This window comes from Semicossyphus pulcher, unplaced genomic scaffold (genome assembly GCF_022749685.1).
Source record: "Semicossyphus pulcher isolate SPU_LCO1_2020_fin unplaced genomic scaffold, fSemPul1.0.p SCAF_24, whole genome shotgun sequence".
Lineage (NCBI taxonomy): Eukaryota > Metazoa > Chordata > Actinopteri > Labriformes > Labridae > Semicossyphus > Semicossyphus pulcher.
Genome location: NW_027211698.1, coordinates 13,116,489 through 13,136,166, shown reverse-complemented (window position 1 = coordinate 13,136,166; position 19,678 = coordinate 13,116,489). Strand labels below are relative to the sequence as shown.

The window sequence follows — 19,678 nt, the reverse complement described above, 5'->3', positions numbered from 1 at the left end:
AAATGAATGTTAGCATCTAGCATTAGCAGATATGTATCAGATATAAGCGAATTAGAAAGCAAATGTCTCCAATTACTCAAACTTAAAGTATTAATTAAACAAACTCACCCTTGACAATTGCTTTGAAGTCTCCTTAAATTCCAATTTTAATACGTGTTTCTTGCTAACTTGCCTGTAGCTGAAGCCTTATGACGCTCGCGCATAGTACCGTCACTCTGCTGCGCTCTCTCTCTTGCTTGCTCGACCACTCACTCACTCCGCACTTCCTACGTAAGTTACAGCTCGATCTTGTAATAGAGGGGAGGGTAAGAAGTTGGCGTCTGTACCCTCTGAAAAATCGTTTTTTTAATGTTTTGATACATATATTGGAACCTACATTGTTTAATTAGCTTGCACTACTCATCTGATCATACAGTGTTTTTATGTGATGCAGACAGACAAAAAAAGAGAGACAGCACAAATGATGGAAAAAGAGGAGAGAGTAGCAAATGGTGAGAGGTGCAGCACGATTAATCTGTCTATTAACAAAGAAAAACCCTTTTAAAATTACAATAAACTAATGGTAAAGAAATTAATTTCGTTTTTTATTCCATTTCTAGTTAATGCATGTTAAATGACACATTTTATAGCTTCCAATGATTACTTTGTGAGCTAATAAACAGTTCCTAATGTTTTTTTCTTATATTTCTTATAGAGTCTTTTATCCTTTTATCAAGACAGGTCATCAACTTAGTTTTTCTATTTATTAATCAGTCTACTCAGTATTACATCTTATTTCATTTGAGCTATTATATATATAATCGTCGTCTGTACGTCACTGTGTTTTCCTGTCTTTTATGTACAAACTGCTCCAAATCAATTGCCCCTAGAAGGATTAATAAAGTTGTTTTGAATTTGAATTTTGACTTTGAGTTGCATCAATAGAGTTTATTTACATATATAAGAAAATTAGCATCACTTAGTGGTTAAAGTGACTCCTAAAATGTCTTTTAAAAGGTTATTGAGATCATCAGCCCTCATGTGTTTATCCAAGTGGATTCCTCGGTGCAAGCAGCTGTCCTAAAGTGTTATTGTAGCAGCTCTCCTCTCCACACCTAATTCAATTAAGGTGTCAGGAAACTGTCTCCCTTTATTGGATCAGGTACCAAACAGCTAACAACTACTTTAATATTCAACACATGTTGTGATGAACACACACAGATTTTGCCCTTAAGGTAGAGAGATACATTCAGCATAACAATTTTTAGCATGTCAGTAATAATGCGATGAATATGTGCAAAAAGCATTCTTCCCAAGATTGAACCGGCTGCACTCTGACATCTTTTCCCTTTGCAAACATTTGATACTATTGAGCAGATGTTTCCCGGGTTTCCAGAGACATTCATTGTAGCTGAAATTGTTTGTCAAGACAGGCAACACATGAAACATGAGTGGAAAAGCAAACGAAACACTGCAATGAATACAAATTTCTGTTGTAAGGATATTCATGGAGCACATAATGTCTGCTAATGACCGTCTGTTATCCAAAATAGCACAAGGGGCGCATGCTAACGAGACTTAGGACGCCTCCTCGAATACGTTGTCTTTCAATTCAGGATGCCTTCTCAAATGAGTGTTTTTAATATGTGAGTAAGGACATTAGGAAGCAGACAGAGTCTAACAAAGAAGACAAACTAAGAAAAGAGCATTGCGACAAAAAGTTGAGGCATTCACAGTGAGGGGCCGTTCCATTTAGACCGCAGTTTTGATGGAAGGTGCAACGTTTGGGCGTACAGAGGAGGAGAGAATTGGAGAGAGAATGATTCACTATCATTGTGCTGCACCGGGAGGTTGGTGGGTGAACATGCTGAGCGGGGCCCCGCTCTGTTCGGGATGAAATCTCAGAGATATGAAGTGTTTGGAGCGGGCGTGTGTGTGTGTGAGAGAGAAAGAGATGAGGCAGAGGCAGATAAAAAATGAATTCTGCACTTTGACATGATTTTGATTCAGGATGCGTTCGCTGAGAGACCGTTTTTATATCGGTGTGTGTGACAGGATGGAAAGAGCAATAGAGGGATGGTCACACTTATGCGGACGCACAGACATGGTATATGATTATATACATTCTGAGTTTTATGCACGAGTACTGACTTAAAATGTTGTGTGTTTTGTGTGTCATCTGGACAACTGGAACCAGGTCTGAGAAAGTGTACTTTTCTTGGCACAAATTCTTGATTTAAACGCTCTTTAAATAGTTAATTATGCATTTTTGTACCTATTTAATATAATTTGATTAAACTAAGTTAATAAAAATCTAATTGTGGGGTTTAAATGTTATTAACAAATTAATTAACACTCCAAATTGAGACACTTATGGTATATCATAAGCGGCTGTGATTCGATCACCAGCTCCCTCAGTCGAAGTGTCCTTGGGCAAGACACTGAACCCCATATTGCTCCTGATGGCATAGCCAATGGTGTGATGCCTGATTGGCAGTTGGGCACTTTATGGCCTCTGCCATCAGTGTGTGAATGTGTGTGTGTGAATGTGACATGTAATGTAAAAGCATCTTTGAGTGGATGCAAAGACTAGAAAAGTGCGATATAAGTACAGTCCATTTACCATTTATTTATTTTTATTCATTGCAGCACGGGACAATGTTGATATGCTGTAAACCTACATGTACTCAAAATAGAGACATACTGAAGTATCCCAGCATAAAATGGCTTTGGCAGCACCCAAGGCAATAAATGATAATTGCGGGAGCACACTTCCCAGACTTCCTTGCGTGTGTGACGTCCACGGTTGGCTCCGGTTGTAACTCTTGATTTTCCTGGCTGACGGTCGCTTTCCTTTTCAGACTGTTTGCTTCATCTGAGCGTCGAGTTTGTTTCTTTTTCTTTGGATTTTCACTTCTTGTTGAAGTTGTATCTGTAGTCATCCATCTTTTCTTTGTTTGTTCAGCCATAGTAGATTACTGTTTACTCGCAACACTTGCAGAGAGTGGAGAAGCAGCCGCTTAGCTCCGCCTACCCTCTCTGGCAGACCAACAAAGTCTGTGGAGGTGAATGTAAACAACTTAAGAGCCAAATATAAAAGAAAATAATGAAAAATGTAACAAATATATCTCTTTTTTTCCCTTTTCAATCTCTTTAATTTGTTTTGGACCCCTCAGATTTACCCTGTGGAGTCCTGAACCCTCGGTTTGTAGCCACAGACATACTTCAATTAATTTCTTGTGAGGCATCTCTGGGCTTCGCTTGTGTTTGTACAAAAGTATTACGACCCCTAAATTCAGGAAACCTTCTATAGAGAATTTCCTTCTCTTTAAATCTGTTTTGTGTTTGGAGGCACAGCTCCATAATTATTTAGCACAAGGACGATACAGGCCAGCTGCAGAGGAGCACTTGAACCAGTCAGCGCCCTCAGCAGCCTATTAAAACCAGCGAGTGGCCAGGGAGGTCGTTTATCAGAGGCTGCTGCAGCCCCTAAACTGCAACAAAGAGCTCGTTTATATCCGTAAAAGAAAAAGTAAAACAAGTATTTTCACACCTTTGCGCGGTGAAATGTTTAATCCATGTGGGCTCTGTGGAAGTACGCTTAATCTCTTCGTCCTCTGCTCTCGGGTCAGAGGATTGTCTTTGCAGAAAAACCTTCACTCGGGGGTTTCTGAGCTTCAGGCAGTGTGTTGTGTGTGAATGTTAAAATGAGCTGACGTTACTGTGCCTCTGCTGGGGTCTGCGTGGCTTTAAGGGGGGGAAATATACTGCCCTCTACTGGGAAGTACCAGTATTAGAAGGGAAAGTGCAACACAAATCTTATACTGAGTTTGAAGAAGAAAAAAGACATGGAAATAATAGGAAATCTTGCTTAACTCCTTAAAAATGGCCGACACCTTCTTTTAAAGAACAGGAGTTTTGTAAGTCTTTAACAGGCCTGTTATGATGTCATTGTTCCCCTACCTACAGTGCTGTCATTGGACATCCCAACAGCTTATATTGAAGATCTGATTGATCCTCTTCGACCTGTCAAGCTGTCATAGGATTAACAAATTCATGGTTTAAGTCAAGGGTGCGGACCACAGATAATTCCCTGCCATGCTCTGTCAGAGGGCCTTTTTACAACGTCTCTGCGTGTTTCTAAGCCCTGAGATCGGACCGTGTTTCTGGGCCTCAAACTTGGCACGCTTACAGATGCATAACCGAACAGGGGAAGCACTCCCCAGGGTGCTGTGTGCCTGTATAACACTGCTGTAAAACACATTCTGACACCCTGTTAGGCTTCGATTCCAACGTGTTTAGCACTTTGACAACATAAAGTGATAATCGAAGATAATAACTCTTAAAGAGGAGATGCAATCTGTAAAGCCTCTCCCTGCAGAAGTCTGGAGGCAAGCACATAACGTTAAGACGGAAAGTGTTTTGTAGGATCTTAAAGATTTTTCTAGTACAGAAATACTATTTAAAGGAAAGCAGATAATTCCCACATTTGAGAAGCAGGAAGTTTGTTAATTAAGAAAAAGAAAAACTACTTTAACAGTAAAAATAGTTCCCTATTAATGTTCTCTGAAAGAATGCTGGCTCTCGCTGCCCATCTAACCACAAGTTTAAGTTACTCTCTCTTCTCTCCTCTCTTTAACCCACACACTTTATATTTTCACTTATATTCAAGTTGTTTTTTGTATATCTCTAATTCTTACTGTATTTTTGGAACTGTCTAATCCTTCGGGATTAATAAAGTTCTATCGTATCTCATCTTCCCTCATGAAAATGGGGGAGTAGGGGGAGGTAGAGCGTACAGCCTAGCCCAGCCTAATCTCTCTTCAAACTCTTCTCTCTATGTTTTCTCTTGTGTGTTTAATTCAAATGTGGGTGCTATTAGAAGCCATGTAGAAGTGTAGGTAGTAGCAGCGTTGTCCATACCTGGAGCTTGCATGAACAGAGCCTCGGTCTGTTGAAGTTTTCAGTGCTGCTTGGGTTGCGGTGGTAGGTTAGGTGAATTATAAGAGGGAGGGGGTTTCTTCACTGAGCGCTTATTCGTATCATTAAGGCACAAGTATCTTAATTAATAACAAAAGATCACATTTTATAAGCTTTTTATGCATTAATTCTTTCATTTACACTTTTATTTAAACCTTAAGATAAAGCTAGTCAATCGTTTTAGCCTCCAGTTACTCCAGACATAGCGGGCCTTTCTGTGTGGAGTCTGCATGTTCTCCCCGTGCATGCGTGGGTTCCCTCTGGGTACTCCGGCTTCCACCCACAGTCCAAAGACATGCTCGTTCGGCTCACTCTGACTGTGAGCGTGAAAGGTTGTCTACCTCTGTGTGTCGGCCCTGTGATCAGACCAGGTGTAACCCCGCCTCTCATTGCGCGTTATAGATGATGCATGGATGTATTTCTGACGACTTGCTCTCTTGTTATGTAGCATTTATATGTAACAGAAGCTTTCAAATCAGTGGATGTAATTATAAATACATCAACAAATTTGAGTAAAATGAAAGTGCAGCACTAACCTGGATGTTACACTTCCTGTGAGCAGCCATGTTTGCAGGACTTAGCTTAGCAGGAATAGCACAGGTGTAATTAATAACATAATGTTTCCCAGCATGCACCTCGTTCTCCTTTTTCCCCTTGTCAAAATGTCTGCTGTGAAAAAGGTGAACATGTTATATTTATATCCCTCACATAGCTATTAATTAATGCCTCAGCTCAACAGAGCGTGAAACTGATTCCTCCTGGTTAACTTTAGAGTCTGTGGATGAATCATGTGATTAATATACTCCATTCATTATCCTCGGAACAGTCCAGAAAGCCTGCTCTGCACTTCATCTGCACTTCTATATATAACACCAGAACTTTACGCTTGTTCAAAAATAAGAGTTGAACATTTTTCTCAAAGTTCTGCCGACAGGAAGTGCGAAATGTTCAATCTGAGCTCGAATCAGAGCGGTTTGATGAAACATGCACAAACACGCGCTGCAGAAAATGTTCTTTCTCTATCAGCTCATGCATTATTTATAAGCGGAGACTCCCAGAACAGCACTCACGAAACACAGTCGGATCCAAAGAGACAAGTGTAGCTTTACTTTGAGTCGTGTATATTGTAATAGTGCATTTGTACAGCAGTGACAAAGAGTTTTTCAGGGCCTGAAAACAAAGTAAAACCTTTCCTGTAAGTATCAGCAGCTTCTTTTTGACACATTTCCTTAATAATGTGATGTGTTGGTGTTGACTTAGTGTCCTCAGAGGGCAGTTTGGGGTTCATAGGCTACAAAAATATGTGTCTCGCCAAAATAAAAGCTTTTAAAAGTGTCTATTTACATAAATACATAGAAATATCAGACAAAAAGCTCCACTGTAAAGAATCTGTGATATCTTCCCTTTTCCCTCCTCTACACATTATTGTCCTCTGCAGTCTGAAAGTCCAGCAGCTCCTGCACGGACTTAATGGACGGCCCCTGGCTGGACGGCAGGCTGGAGAGGTCAGGTGGGGCCGCGCTGGTTTGGCTCAGCTGCTCCCGAGCGGCGGTGGGGAGAGCCGGGCTCCGCCGCTGGCCGTCCAGACCCAGATGTGTGCTGATCTGAGACGAGCGGAGGCTCCTCATTTGGCTCCGCGCACGCACCTCGTACAGCTCCACAGAGGTTTTCTTATACCTGCAGGAAACAGACGGCTGTTATAACAACCTCTTATGTTTAATATGATGATAAATACACTGAAACTTTGTTGATGCTAATGAAGAAGTGAGACCACGGCAACCTTTCTCTTGAGACTCTCACATCATTTATCAACTAATAATCCATCCACTGTTTTCAAGTGATGGAAATTACATTTGACTCACGTTCTGAGCAGTAACGAAGACAGAACCACAGAGACGGACGAGGCAGCCATCGCAGCAGAGCCCATCCAGGGCTGGAGCACGAGGCCAGCGGGCATGAACACACCTGAAACAAGAGAGGAGGCGACTGCGTGGGCAACAGTGCTTTTAAAATTCTCTGACTGCAACGCATACCAAAAAAAAAGGTTCAGTGTGAAGCTGCTTTGGTGTATAATCCATCTTCACCTGCAGCGATGGGAATTCCAACAAGGTTGTAGATAAGAGCAAAGACAAAGTTGATCCTGATCCTCCGCACCGTCTTCTTGGACAGCTCCACACTCGCCACCACGTCCAGCAGGTCGTTCTGCAAAGAAACCTCAAAGTCAAACACTTTAATCACGTGTCTGCTTCTGCACTGTCGGAGAGTTTCACCCACTCGGATCAGGACGATGTCGGCCGCCTCAATGGCCACGTCTGTGCCCGTGCCGATGGCGATGCCGACGTCGGCCCGGGCCAGGGCGGGCGAGTCGTTGACGCCGTCTCCCACCATGGCCACCCGCAGGCCTTTCTCCTGCAGCTCCTGAACTTTGGCGACTTTATGCGACGGCAGCACCTCTGCAAACACTTTCCTGATCCCCACCTGAGATCCAAAATAACTTTATTAATTTCATCTTTTATAATCAGGTATAAAGTCCTCTTTATCGTGTGTTTTACCTGTGCAGCTATGGCTTTTGCTGTGCGTCTGTTATCTCCTGTGATCATAACCACCTCGATGCCCTGGCTCTTGAGCGTGTGCACCGCTAACGCCGACTCTGCCTTCACTGTGTCTGCGATGGCTATCATGGAGCACAGAACACCTACAGAGAAAATGCAGACAATAAAATGCTGAATATATTCTTTAAAAGTACATTTAAGTGTTTTATTGTGTGCAGGTTGTTTCCTCACCATCGATAGCCACCAGGATGGCGGTCTGTCCTTTGGTCTCGTGGCTCGACATGGCGGCATCGACGTCTGCCTCGATGTGGTGGCCGTTCCTCCTCATCCACTCTCTGTTCCCAATCAGGACAGAGTACGACAAAGGCTCTCCTAAAAGCGTAGAAATATTAAGAGTTGAGAGTAAACATGGAATTAAAATGATATATTGTCAAAAGGGAGGATTTAAGAGTAAATGTACAAAATATTCGGGTGAATTTTACTAGACTTTCTGAATATATTTGTTTATGTGCTGAAGGCAGCTGTTGGTAGCTTTTAGCATTCTGAGTAAAACCCCAGACACTGAACAAATCCCTCCGACCTGCAGTCGTGCCCTCTGCAGGAGCGATCAGGCTGCTTTCATCCGTGGTGGCTCCCGGCAGCAGGAAGCGCTGCTCGCTCTGCGGCTGCAGCAGATGTTCCACGTTGGAAACCCGGCAGCTGATCCCACAGCCAGGCACCGCCTGGAAGTCCTGACAGTATCCCAGCATGCCGGAGCCCAGCTCCTGGTGTGTACACAAAGACATTAACAAATGCTACAAGAAAATACAGACTGAAGTAGACTATGAAAGTTTTTCACCTCTTTACAGTGTTTGGTGACCGCCATGCCCAGTGGGTGCTCGCTGCTGGCCTCCGCTGTGCCGACCAGCGCCAGGATCTTCCTCAGAGGCATACGGGCCATTTCCCACAGCACCAACACACGAGTGACCCGCGGGACGCCGTTTGTGATCGTGCCGGTTTTATCAAACATCACCACACGGATCTGAGGGGGGAAACACAGAAACAGAGTCTTGACTCCAGCACTGCATGTGTGTGTGTGTGTGACCTGGTCCTACACACCTAAATGTTACTTATTTACCTGAAATCAATCATCATTTTAAAAGCAAGAGTTTAAATCCAAAGTTTAGCTCTCACTGGAGTTTGTGAAGCTGAAGTCAGTGTAAGTCAGGTGAGCAAGCTGTAGTGATTTCCTTCCAAGAAGAAGGTAAAGAGTGCTGAAAGTTATCATGCAGTAACGCCTCTTGCCACAAGGTGTCACTAATTAATTAGCAAATAGACTCTAATAGAAGTACTATGCAGATGAAACAGGAAGTAAAGTGCCTCACCTTGTGGGCCACCTCCAGCGGCTCGCCTCCTTTAATGAGGATCCCGTTCTGAGCTCCGACCCCTGTCCCCACCATCACAGCCGTCGGGGTCGCCAGCCCCAGAGAGCAGGGGCAGGCGATGGACAGAACCGTGATGGAGGCCTGGAAGGCGAAGCGGACGATGACCTCGGCTTTGGAGATGTTCTGGTTGTAACCCTGACAGGAAGAGAGTCGGACGTTACAGTGACATGTTAAAGCGTTACTATGGAGACTTTTTGTGAAAGCTTCTCCTACCGGGAAGTTCTCCTTCACGATGTCGAAGTCTAAGAACCCGACAGCGAGCCAGGCCAGCAGTGTGAGCAGCGAGACGAGCGAGATGAAGGGCACGAAGTAACCGCTGAGCCTGTCTGCAAACTGCTGGATGGGAGCCTGAGCAACACGAAGGAGAACAGAGTATATATAGATATATAGATATTTTTTGTATATTTCAATTGTCATTTTTTTGGTAGTAGCATTTTTTTTCTTGTTTTTCAACATTGATTTGTAGAAAACATCTAAAACTGCATTTTTAAGCTCGAGAATTGGCTGAATTTTGTTCTTTTTTTCACATAAAACAGGTTTAAGCTGATAATATTTGACAGTGAAGGAGTAACATGTATTTTTGTATTTTTGTATTTTTGTATTTTTTGTATATTTTCTTTCTGAAATCAAAGGTTTTTTGGTTCTACACACCAAGAGAAAAGACTTTATGGTGAGATAACCTGTGAAAATCTGAAAATAAAGCTCAAGCTGCCGCTGACCTTCGATGTTTGTGCCTCTTCCACCAGTCTCACTATCTGAGACAGAGTCGTGTCCGCACCGACGTGCGTGGCCTCCACCAGCAGAGCTCCGTGAGCATTGATGGAGCCGGCGATCACCAGACTGCCCACCTTCTTACTGACGGGCATCGGCTCACCTGACGGAGGAGCAGACAGGAAGAAGAATTTAAATAAACAATTATTTTCATTTGGTTGTTTTATTAAGACGTTATTTTGAAGGCTGCAAAATCTGACTTTATGTCCTTAATGGTTTAGAGGCCGAAAAAAGGAGGCAAGCTAATGCATCCATTATAAAACTATTTAATGGATATGACTACTCAAATTGCAATCACTGCTCTTACACTGAAAGGTTCAGGATTTCTGCAAACATACAATAAACAAAAAACAAACTTCACTTATAGATTTGTGACTATAAATGTCTCTTGTCAATCACGTGTGAATCTGCTGGTTGTGTTCAAAGACTTTAACATATCTGACCACCAGGGGGCTGATTTCAACAGAATTTCAAAATAAAAGCTTGTAAAACTCGATTTTAAAAGCAATCTTTTTCACAATAATAAACTGCTCCGAAACAGATGCCTGAAATAACCTCCAATGTACTAAATATGCAGGCAACAATCTGATAACATAAATATGCTATAATAATAAAATAACTCTTTATGCAGATATGCCCATTCAAGATAAATGATTCTATAGTATTAGATAATAAATATTGATGCATGATTTGTGTGTCACGTTCATGTTGCGGCTCGTAAAGATAAACCTAAATGTAATTACTTTATTAGCTGCTTGGTAGCTTGTTCATATCCCCCAGGGGTCAATAAAGTTTTATTGTAACCTGTAATGTAATTATACATCCTAATTTATTTTTCTGCAAAGAAACAAAAGTTCGCAATTTAATAGAATAACGTTAAAAGTATGATAGCATGACACAGATAGACAGGTACTTCTAAATTCTACTCAAGGAAAGTACTTAAGTAACTTACCTGTGATCAAAGACTCGTCTGCCATGGAGCTCCCCTCTCTCACTTTCCCATCGACGGGGAACTTTCCTCCTGGGACGACTTTCACGATGTCGCCTCGCTGGACGAGCTCCACCACCACCTGCTCCTCACTGAAGACAACCAAGACATTTTAATAAAAAACATGATCATTATGTGTCGAAATATCCAACTCGTGTGTGTGTGTGTTTCTCACCTGACGATGGAGTGGTCGGGTCCCAGAGTGACCACGGTGGCATCAGTGGCTTGGAGCGACATTAATTTGGCCAACGCCTCCGAGGTTTTACTCTGAGTAGGTAGAAACACATTATAGGCTTAACAAGGAGTGCGTTCTGATTGGCTGTTTAATATTCTAAAGGTGTAATTTGTCGTCACTTAGTTTAATATTTAATATCAGTGATATTATGAGAAACAAAGAAAGCACTTTAGATCATAAAGAAGAAGCCTGACTCTAGAGCAGATGGCAGAGCAAAGGCTTATGGGAAATAGTGTTTTAGAAATGCTAACTCTAGCAATACCACTAGTTAGCGATAAAAGTTAATTTTTCCTTTGTTTTTTTCACTTATTCCAAGGTTAAATAATCACATTGACATTTCAAAATGAAACGTATTTCACCCAAAGATTAGCCGCCAACATGATGTCAAAACAAGTCTCTTATTTAGGGCACATCTTTTTCTATGTCTCGGTGAAAGGTCAAAGCTTTTACTGTGCGAAGTGCTCCAACATGGTCATAAACAAACCTCAGGATAAAATGTAATGTTGACTTTTGATTGTATTATGGCTTCAGGTAATCATTGAACACAAACAAGCTCAATATGACCTCAAGTAACACCTCAGATAACGGCATCGTGTCAATGTTTTGGGTGTTAGCTGAGTTAGCATTTGTGCTACTACCACTTGGATTAGCTACCGCATTACTTTTAGCTCACTGTTTCAATCCATTTATTTGTAACTTTAAGCTAAATATATCAACAATGTATTAATTTGAGCTTTCAATTCACATTTTCTAACTTTAAGCTAACACCTTTTACCTTTCCTTTTTTGCTAACTTTTTTAGCCATTTATCTGATGCGCTTAGCTAACCATGAATTTGTTACTCTTAGCAACTTATTCAAGTGTTCATCCATCAGTTTAGCTAAACATTTTTCAATGACATTATATTTCAACCATTTATCCAAAATATTCCAGCTATTTTAACTATTTTAACTGTTACTTTTAGCATTTAGCTAGTGTTATCGACTGCTCATAAAGCATCTGTGCCTTACACTAGCTGTTTTTAAACTGTTATCCTGTACCTTTAGTTAAACTGTTTATCCCCTGGTTGTGGATTTATAATCAATAATATTTATTTATATTTTTTTAATTGTTTGATTGTCTTACTTTCGCGACGTGCTCCAGCCAGCGCCCCAGCGAGATGAACACAAAGAGCATAGGCGGAGTGTCGAAGAAAGTGACGGGGCTCTGGCTGGCCCGCTCAGCCATGGCTACAACGAGGACGACGCAGGAGTACAAGTAGGCGATGGAGGTGGCTAACACGATCAGCACATCCATGTTGGCTGTGTGGTGTTTCAAGGCGCGATACGCCTGGATGTAGAAGTACTGGCCTCCGAAAATCTACAGAGAAGAAGAAGAAGAAGAAGAAGAAAGAAAATGTGATGTCAGTTATAAAACTTACTCTTTCATTTCTTTAAAACAAACTGAAAATTGGATAATAATTTCCTGTACGGCAGGAGGCTCCTTTGAAGGTAAAGGTACGCATTTTGGAAGCTATAAGTATTTCTCACACACGAAAGGCAGCTCAGAGTGCCTCAAATAAGGAAATAAATGCACAGAAATCACATTAAAACAAGGATCGAGTGCCTGCTAATAGGTTGGAAAATAAAACCATAACAACGTACATCTTCTTCTTTTTAAGAGTATTGATCGAGCTGGCTCCCCTGACATCAACAGGAAATCTGTGTGGACTGCATTTGATTTGCTTGCGGCTGATGATACCTTTAAAAAACTAAGTCAGCTTTGTTTTTGGGGATTCGAAGCACAACCTAAAAAACTTTTAAATGTTTTTTTTAGGTTCTTTTATAAGACAAAGAAGGACCTGGTGGTTTTTTCATTAAAGCATTCCTCTCTAGGTGAAGGCAGCCTGGTGCCAAGAGCTATCTGGTGTCTAAGAAGTGCATTTAACTATCAATTTCCTTCTTTGCACACGACCCATGTGAAGCAAAGGATAAAGAGCTCCAAATGAACCTAACAGCGTTAACTTACTCATCCCAATGAATTAGCAGAACTCAAAAATGACTATTGTGGTACATTCATTTTGGGTGATGCACTTTAAGTTGTAACAATTGATTCGTAGTTAGTTACATTAACTTATTTAATCTAACTTGAGTTCATAGCAATTTTTAAAATTGTAAAACCCGCCTGAGGGCTGCTCTGACGCAGAGTGACCGTTCAGAAGAGTGCGGCGTGCACAAGAGGCAAAGGAGACGATACGACTGAGCAATAATTTGACTTACACCGCGTCTGTAGCCTGCTGGAAGAGGAATATTTCTGGAGGGAAACCTGCGTTTTATGGTTGTTGCTGAAAACATTCACCACGGGCTCTACGAAGGACACAGCCACGGACACAGTGAAGTTTCTGTTTTGTAAGGCAGTTGTTTTAACTTATATGATAATGTTAAAGTCAGGGTATAAATAGATGAAAAAAAAAGTATTAAAAGTTCGTCTTATGCACTAAATTTTACGGTATTTGTTTTGTGTTAATGCAACTTAACTTGTTAGAATTTACAGTGCAGTCTAAACAACGTTATGCCTCCTTACCTGCACAGGCGTACAGAGCAGGAAGAAGGCCAGGTTGAGGAGGGAGAGGCCGGGCAGCAGGTTCTGCTCCGCGGGCATGGAGCCTCCGTGCTCCTGGTGCTGACTGTCCAGCACCATCATGTAGATCATGAGGCCCATGACAGGAAGCCCGAATATGAGGCTGAGCAGGAAGGAGTTCTTCCACCTGGAGAGGATCACAAATGTGTCAAGATTATAGATTTAGTAGCTTTGATACTTGTGTAACCACTCCTGCGTAAATCACACCTGTAGTCCAAGATGATAGTCCAACAGAAATATGTCAAATTATGAAGCATCGTTAATCTAACGTGGGTTTGATTCCCATCTGGGCTGAGTAGTGCGATGAAGGACCACAAAGTCTAAACAATCTAAACCAAACGTCTGCAGGAAAAACAACAATCTGATCTGATGCCTTAACACTGACACATGCATGTATTCTAATAATAAGGACAATTTAAAACAAGATACTTGCTGTCGAATCTCGTCCATGTGATCGAGGTTGTTCTTGAAGCCCGCCTTCACCAGACTGGCCTCGAAACCAAGGCTCTAAAACCAGAAACACAAGCTACTAAAAGGTCAAACACTCACAGGAGAGGAGGTTTAAAAATAGAAAGTGGTGATTACCTGAACGATCTTGATTATATCTCGAGCGCCGAGCACTTCTGGGTCAAACTCGACTTGTGCTTTTTTGGTTGCAAGGGCGACTGAGGCCCTGAGGATCCCTTTGGTTGCGGTGAGCTTGGACTCGATGTTGTGGACGCAGGATGCACATGTCATACCTGTTATCTACGGGTGAAATTGGAGGACATGCATGACTTTTTCAGGGTGTTTAGGGATGATTTCCTGACAATATAATATGCAGACTTACGTTGAGGTCAAGCTTCCCCTGTGTGACTTCACTGTCCTCTATGAGTTTGGCACCATAGCCCAGGTCTTCTATGAGCTGATTTACAGCCGCAGCGTCCATGACGTCTGAATCATATTTAACTTCTGCTTTTCCAGCCATCAGTGACACCAACACGGTGATGATTCCTAAAAGTCAACATGGTTTTAAAATTATAAATCAAGACTAAATCAAACGTTGTATAACAACATTTTAGTCTGCTCACCCGTGTGTTTGAGCAGGTTCTTCTCAATGTTGGCCACACAGGAAGCACAGGTCATCCCAGTTACGCAAATAAAGCACTTTTGTACTTTAATCTCACTTCCAGAAGCTGCCTGTGATGCCGCGCCATTGCTTATTCCTTCCTTATTTTGTGATTGTAAGTCCGGAAGCTCAAAAGGTCCAGAACTAACAGGTGGAGACTTTTCTTTCTTCTTGATACATGCCGCCGGTTCTGTAAAGGAAAAGTGAGGAAGTCAGTGGAAGCAGCTTCAAGAGCCAAAGGTTTAAAGTTTAGTGGGTCAAAAAAATAGCTTGTTTTTGCAGTGTTTTTAGGATATTAGTAGATGTATTTATTTATTGTATTATAGTAGCTGTTAAAAGTCCTTATAATCAAGGTGAGAACTGCCCTTACGTCTTTATTCTTTGGGCCTTTATTCAATCGTATTCTGGCCCATCTTCTCATTGATTAGCTCAGTGCAGTTATTAAGCAAATAGAAGGGGCTTCCGTCGTGTGATGACACTATTATGTAGATTTGTGTATCATCCGCAAAAGTATTGTAGGAGATTTTTTTAATATTCCATAAGGGGGACATAGATGTTGAATAAAAGAGGCCCGAGATTGGCACCTTGAGGAACTCCACGTGGGATTCTTGTTTGCTCAGATGCATAAGAAACAAATAACAGCCTCTTAAATGACAAAGAGGTCAAATCAGACCCATATAAACTGGAAACTGAGCATGTACATGTAAAGTACAACATTTAAACGTGGTTTATGAAATCACTTTCAAACGAACAGGAGTTATATCTATTCGCCAATCCATACAGTATTTAATTTCTTGAATTCCCAGTCCAAAATGCACTCTATCTTTTGGAATGTGACCCAAAAATCAGCTTTAGTTTGCCTAAGTGAAGCAATAGAAGTAAAGGAAGACATAACATTTCATGCCGAGTCCAATTTATAAACTTGACAGCAGAGGCACAAAAAGCTGCACCGCCCTCTGCTCTAAGGGTACAATTTCAAACTACCAAAATAAAGCTCGACCTTGAAAGGTACATGAAAGAGCCTGCTCATAATCTGCCTCAGTTAATTCCACATCTTGGCAAGCTGTTTTCGTCATTTAATCCTACAAGAAAGGCCCGGCTGGCATAAGGGCCCTCCATGTCGCACTGGAGAGCGTACTTCTGGGTTCTATGGAAACGGAGGCGAGGTGAATGTGAGGTTAGCATGGCGGCTCAAAGCTCTGTGAAGGTCATAGAGGAAAGAATTTAATTAAGTGTTTTTGCTCATGGTGTGGATGTGATACACTTCTACTTTGGTAGAACACATGAGGCTGTAATTACAAAGTTAAACGGTATTGATGGAAAAATTGATGTTTTTCTAGCTTGATCTGGGCTAGCTTAAAAACGCCTCGTCATCGCATCATCCTATTTGACCTATGGCTAAAAATACATCTTAAACCAGCCAATGGAGAAAAGTGTTGATGAAAACTTACTTGTTTACTCTACCTGATGGAAGCAGTTGCTTAGTTAGCAATAAAACAATGGAAATTTGAAGGTAGGGCTACCTTAGCTTTAGCATACGCACTGAAAGCAAGAGGAAACAGCTAGCACGGCACATTCCAAAGAATAATGCTACAGCTAGTCTAAAAATCAATATATGGAAGGACAAAGGGTTAATGAGCAACTATTTTTAATGGAATTAAAGTTGTTTATAATGAAAATGTACCATTTTTAGCCTCTGAAATATAAAAAACCTGCTTGTTTTCAGTGATATTTAACAGAATATCTTTGAAGTTTGATCTGATTGTTGGACAAAACATCCTGGTTTAGGGTTAAGGGTTACTATGATAGACAGTTATCCAAAAATAGTCACGGGTTTGAACCCTGTTCTGAGTATCCATTGGCTTTTCTTCTCTTAGAGATCCAATCCCATTTATACTTCCTGCCATTATCATACTTCAAAATCAAACCCCCTAAATTGTCCTTCGGGTGTTTTATCTGGACGCTTTTGTTTGATTTACAGCCTCAAATTAACCATCAAAATTGTAAGTAACCTCTTTTCGTTACCTTCAAGTGATGCGTCAAAGCCCATGTCCTCGATGGCCACCCTGAGCTTCTCAAGCTCCGTCAAACTGGGGTCAAAGGTTATCGTTCCCTTTTCCTCCTTCAGTGACACCGATATAGACTTAACCCCGGTCATCTGAGAGATCCTCCCTTCTATGGACTGCACGCAAGAGTTACAAGTCATCCCTACAATCCAAACGGTCCCCGTCAATGTGTCCCTCTGCCATAAGGTTATATCTAGTCCAGGTGGATTGTCGCCTAATAAAGCGGCATCAAAACCCATGTCCTCGATGTTGTCTCTTAGCTCCTGTTGTGAAACCAGAAGAGGCTGATGCACAATCATTGCTACACCATCTTGAAGAATAACCTGAATATGGGAAACTCCAGGTAGAACCCCAATCCGCCCCTCAATGGACTGCACACATGACTGGCAGTGCATACCGTCCACCCTGATCCGCACCGCCGACTCCACATTGAACCCCATCGTCTGAAACTCCAGGGCGATCTCTTTGGTCGTGATAACTGAGGTATCAAAGTCCACTTTGGCCAAGCTGTTGGGTAGAGCCAAGCTGGCGGCGAGTACTCCATTCAAGCTCAAGATTCTGCTTTCGATTGCTTGGGTATGGTGCTCAGGGGAGAGTCCCCGGAGTCTAAAAGTCGCTCTGGAGGAAGTTTTCGGTGGAGGGTAGAGCTCACTCTTGCTGCCATATTCGTACGCCAAGTTGTCGAGGCCGTGCTTCTCGACGCCAGGGCGTTTTTTCTGGAAAGAGAAAAGAAACAATTGAGTATCTTTCTTTGGAATCTACACTCGATTATAGGCGTTCAGATACATCCTTTTCTGTCCCAATACCAACAACTAGACTTGAATATTGGCCGATACCAAGAACTATACCCTGTTGATCTTTTGGGGGCTAGTTGGTAAGGGAATTGGTTTGGTTCATCACCCTAAATCGCATTCTGATACTGGTATTGGTATCGGGACAGCCCTACCCTTGGAAAAAACTACAAAATGATTACTGAGGATTGTCCCTAAACCCAACTCTTACCAGCGCTACCACACCTTTTATTGATAAACTTCACAAGAGATATCTTGTAATATCACCTTGTCTATGTTTACTTAAGCTTTTGGAACACATATCTTACTTCTAATTTCCTGTTTCGTCTTCACAAACATGCCCTCCTTGTTGTTTCTGTGCTCTTTTCAATTTCCTGAGTGGCAGACGTACAATGGGACAGATGAATGGGTTTCTAAAGAGACCCAACAAGCACCCACTCGACCCGGTTTAGCCTTTATATGTTTCTACAACACCTGTTTGAAACCTCCGTCCTGAAATCCCTGATCTCAGTAGAAGTAAAATCCTTTTTGTGTTTAAATATAGGCTGAAAAGTTCTATCTGCACCTCAATTTGTCGACTAAAACCTTCTATTAGTTACTCAGCACAGGGACGTAGCTACCAAATTTGTGGAAATAGACCACCAGGATCATAACGCCTTAGTACAGCAGCTTTTATTTTGAAATGTAGGTTGTTTTATCCTTGTTTATTTGGACAAGAAAGGTGTCATCGTCTTTATTTTGAAAGACATACATGGTATTGCATGTATGTCAGTCTATACACCTGCTTTCTTCGAGACTATTCCTACATTTTTTTATATAAAAATAAGATATTTTTTAGGGTATTTCTGGAAAATATCAAACGTGTAGCTAAAAGGCTATTGGTCGAGTCAATAAATAAGATATATTCTTAACTTTACTGCTTACATTTCCATAAAATATTAACTTACCACAAATTAGGAGACCCATATGAGTCTATGTTGTTAAAATGGTTATTATATTAGAGTTTAGATTTATGGATAGAGCAAAAGTTTGTCATTCAAAAAGGTTTAATCCCCCTGTGAATCACCCGCGGGCTCACTTTCCATGCAGGCCGTCTGGGCTGGTTCCTTCTTATCACATTCCTGGAGACCAAGACTTGAAATAGGAGTCAGCAGAACGGCTATCTGTTTTAACACTGTCCAATTATGTAGGCTGCTACAAAGGAAGCCGTTATATCAGGTGCAATATATATTTGTCAATTAAATTGAAATGGTTAAAGTAGGAGTAGGATTTCACTCCTAAAACGGGGCCTTGACCCCAAAAGAAAAGTCCTGCATTGCCAAGTTTGGGGCCAAAAAACCCACATGACCTGCTCTTCACATAAGCCTCCCAACGTGACTCTGCTTAAAGTCAATATTCACTGACACACCGCAGACCTGAAGAGAGAGTCAGCTCTACTCATGGGCCCTCTGACCTTTTCCATGTACCCACAGAGTAAATAAAGCATGCGATTGTCTCCATCAAACTACCTGTTGAGCTGATCTGATGAGCTAAAATAAACAGAGTTAAATCAAACGGCTGCAGGTGGCTCTCTGACCTAATAGAACCAAATAAGACTGCAAAATTATATTCCTGACCCTAAAAAACCCTTCAAAATAAGACCGCAAAATCACATTCCTGACCCTTAAAACACTTTATCAATAAGACTTTAAAATCACATTCTTTATCCTAAAAGACGTTTTCAAAATAAGACTTTTAAATCCCATTCTTTACCCTTTTAGATTAAGACATTAAAATGGCATTCTTGAAGCTAAATAAACTCTCAAATTAAGACGTTAAAATCACAGTATTGACCTTTTCAAAATAAGACTTTAAAATCCCATTCTCGACCCTAAAATGCTCAGAGTCAAATCCTCGACACAGACACCTGTGAGGCTGTTAAGAGAGGTTCATGCAGATGCCCTCAGCTCTCCGGAGGCCTACCTTGAGCTCGCGCGCACTGTGTCTCGTGCTGCTGGAGTTGACGCTGCGGGTGAAGTCCGGCTTGGATTCAAACATACAGATCTGCTCCCCGGGACCCTGCGAAGAATTGGAGACATACTTTGAGAGACTTTTTGGCGACTTTGGGGAAAACATGGCTCCAGCTGTTGTCACGCCGTTCGGCTTATCTTCTCCTATCAAAGTAAG

At 41.6% G+C, this 19,678-nt stretch overlaps 1 protein-coding gene across 1 annotated transcript; it reads right to left on the bottom strand.

The window, feature by feature from the left end:
* Positions 1 to 6,130: 6,130 nt before the first annotated feature.
* atp7b (ATPase copper transporting beta) lies at positions 6,131 to 19,557 on the bottom strand. The gene is made up of 21 exons (XM_069675091.1): positions 19,475 to 19,557; positions 16,635 to 17,437; positions 14,618 to 14,799; positions 14,377 to 14,540; positions 14,133 to 14,294; positions 13,981 to 14,054; positions 13,491 to 13,674; positions 12,054 to 12,287; positions 10,870 to 10,961; positions 10,659 to 10,786; positions 9,655 to 9,809; positions 9,149 to 9,283; positions 8,876 to 9,070; positions 8,350 to 8,532; positions 8,092 to 8,275; positions 7,743 to 7,880; positions 7,512 to 7,654; positions 7,234 to 7,437; positions 7,044 to 7,161; positions 6,822 to 6,924; positions 6,131 to 6,636 (listed from the first exon to the last, which is right to left on the bottom strand). Exons 1-21 carry the CDS (start codon positions 19,547 to 19,549, stop codon positions 6,375 to 6,377), a joined length of 3,918 nt encoding a protein of 1,305 aa, XP_069531192.1. The 5' UTR covers positions 19,550 to 19,557; the 3' UTR covers positions 6,131 to 6,374.
* Positions 19,558 to 19,678: the final 121 nt, after the last annotated feature.

What these genes read in the sequence shown, in the direction of transcription:
- atp7b (XM_069675091.1), bottom strand. Translation starts at nt 19,549, where the DNA reads ATGTTTGAATCCAAGCCGGACTTCACCCGCAGCGTCAACTCCAGCAGC. An exon ending in CCCGACCACTCCATCGTCAG is followed by an intron (nt 10,787 to 10,869) that starts GTGAGAAACACA and finishes GGTTGTCTTCAG; the next exon opens with TGAGGAGCAGGTGGTGGTGG. An exon ending in CCGACATCGTCCTGATCCGA is followed by an intron (nt 7,162 to 7,233) that starts GTGGGTGAAACT and finishes GTTTCTTTGCAG; the next exon opens with AACGACCTGCTGGACGTGGT.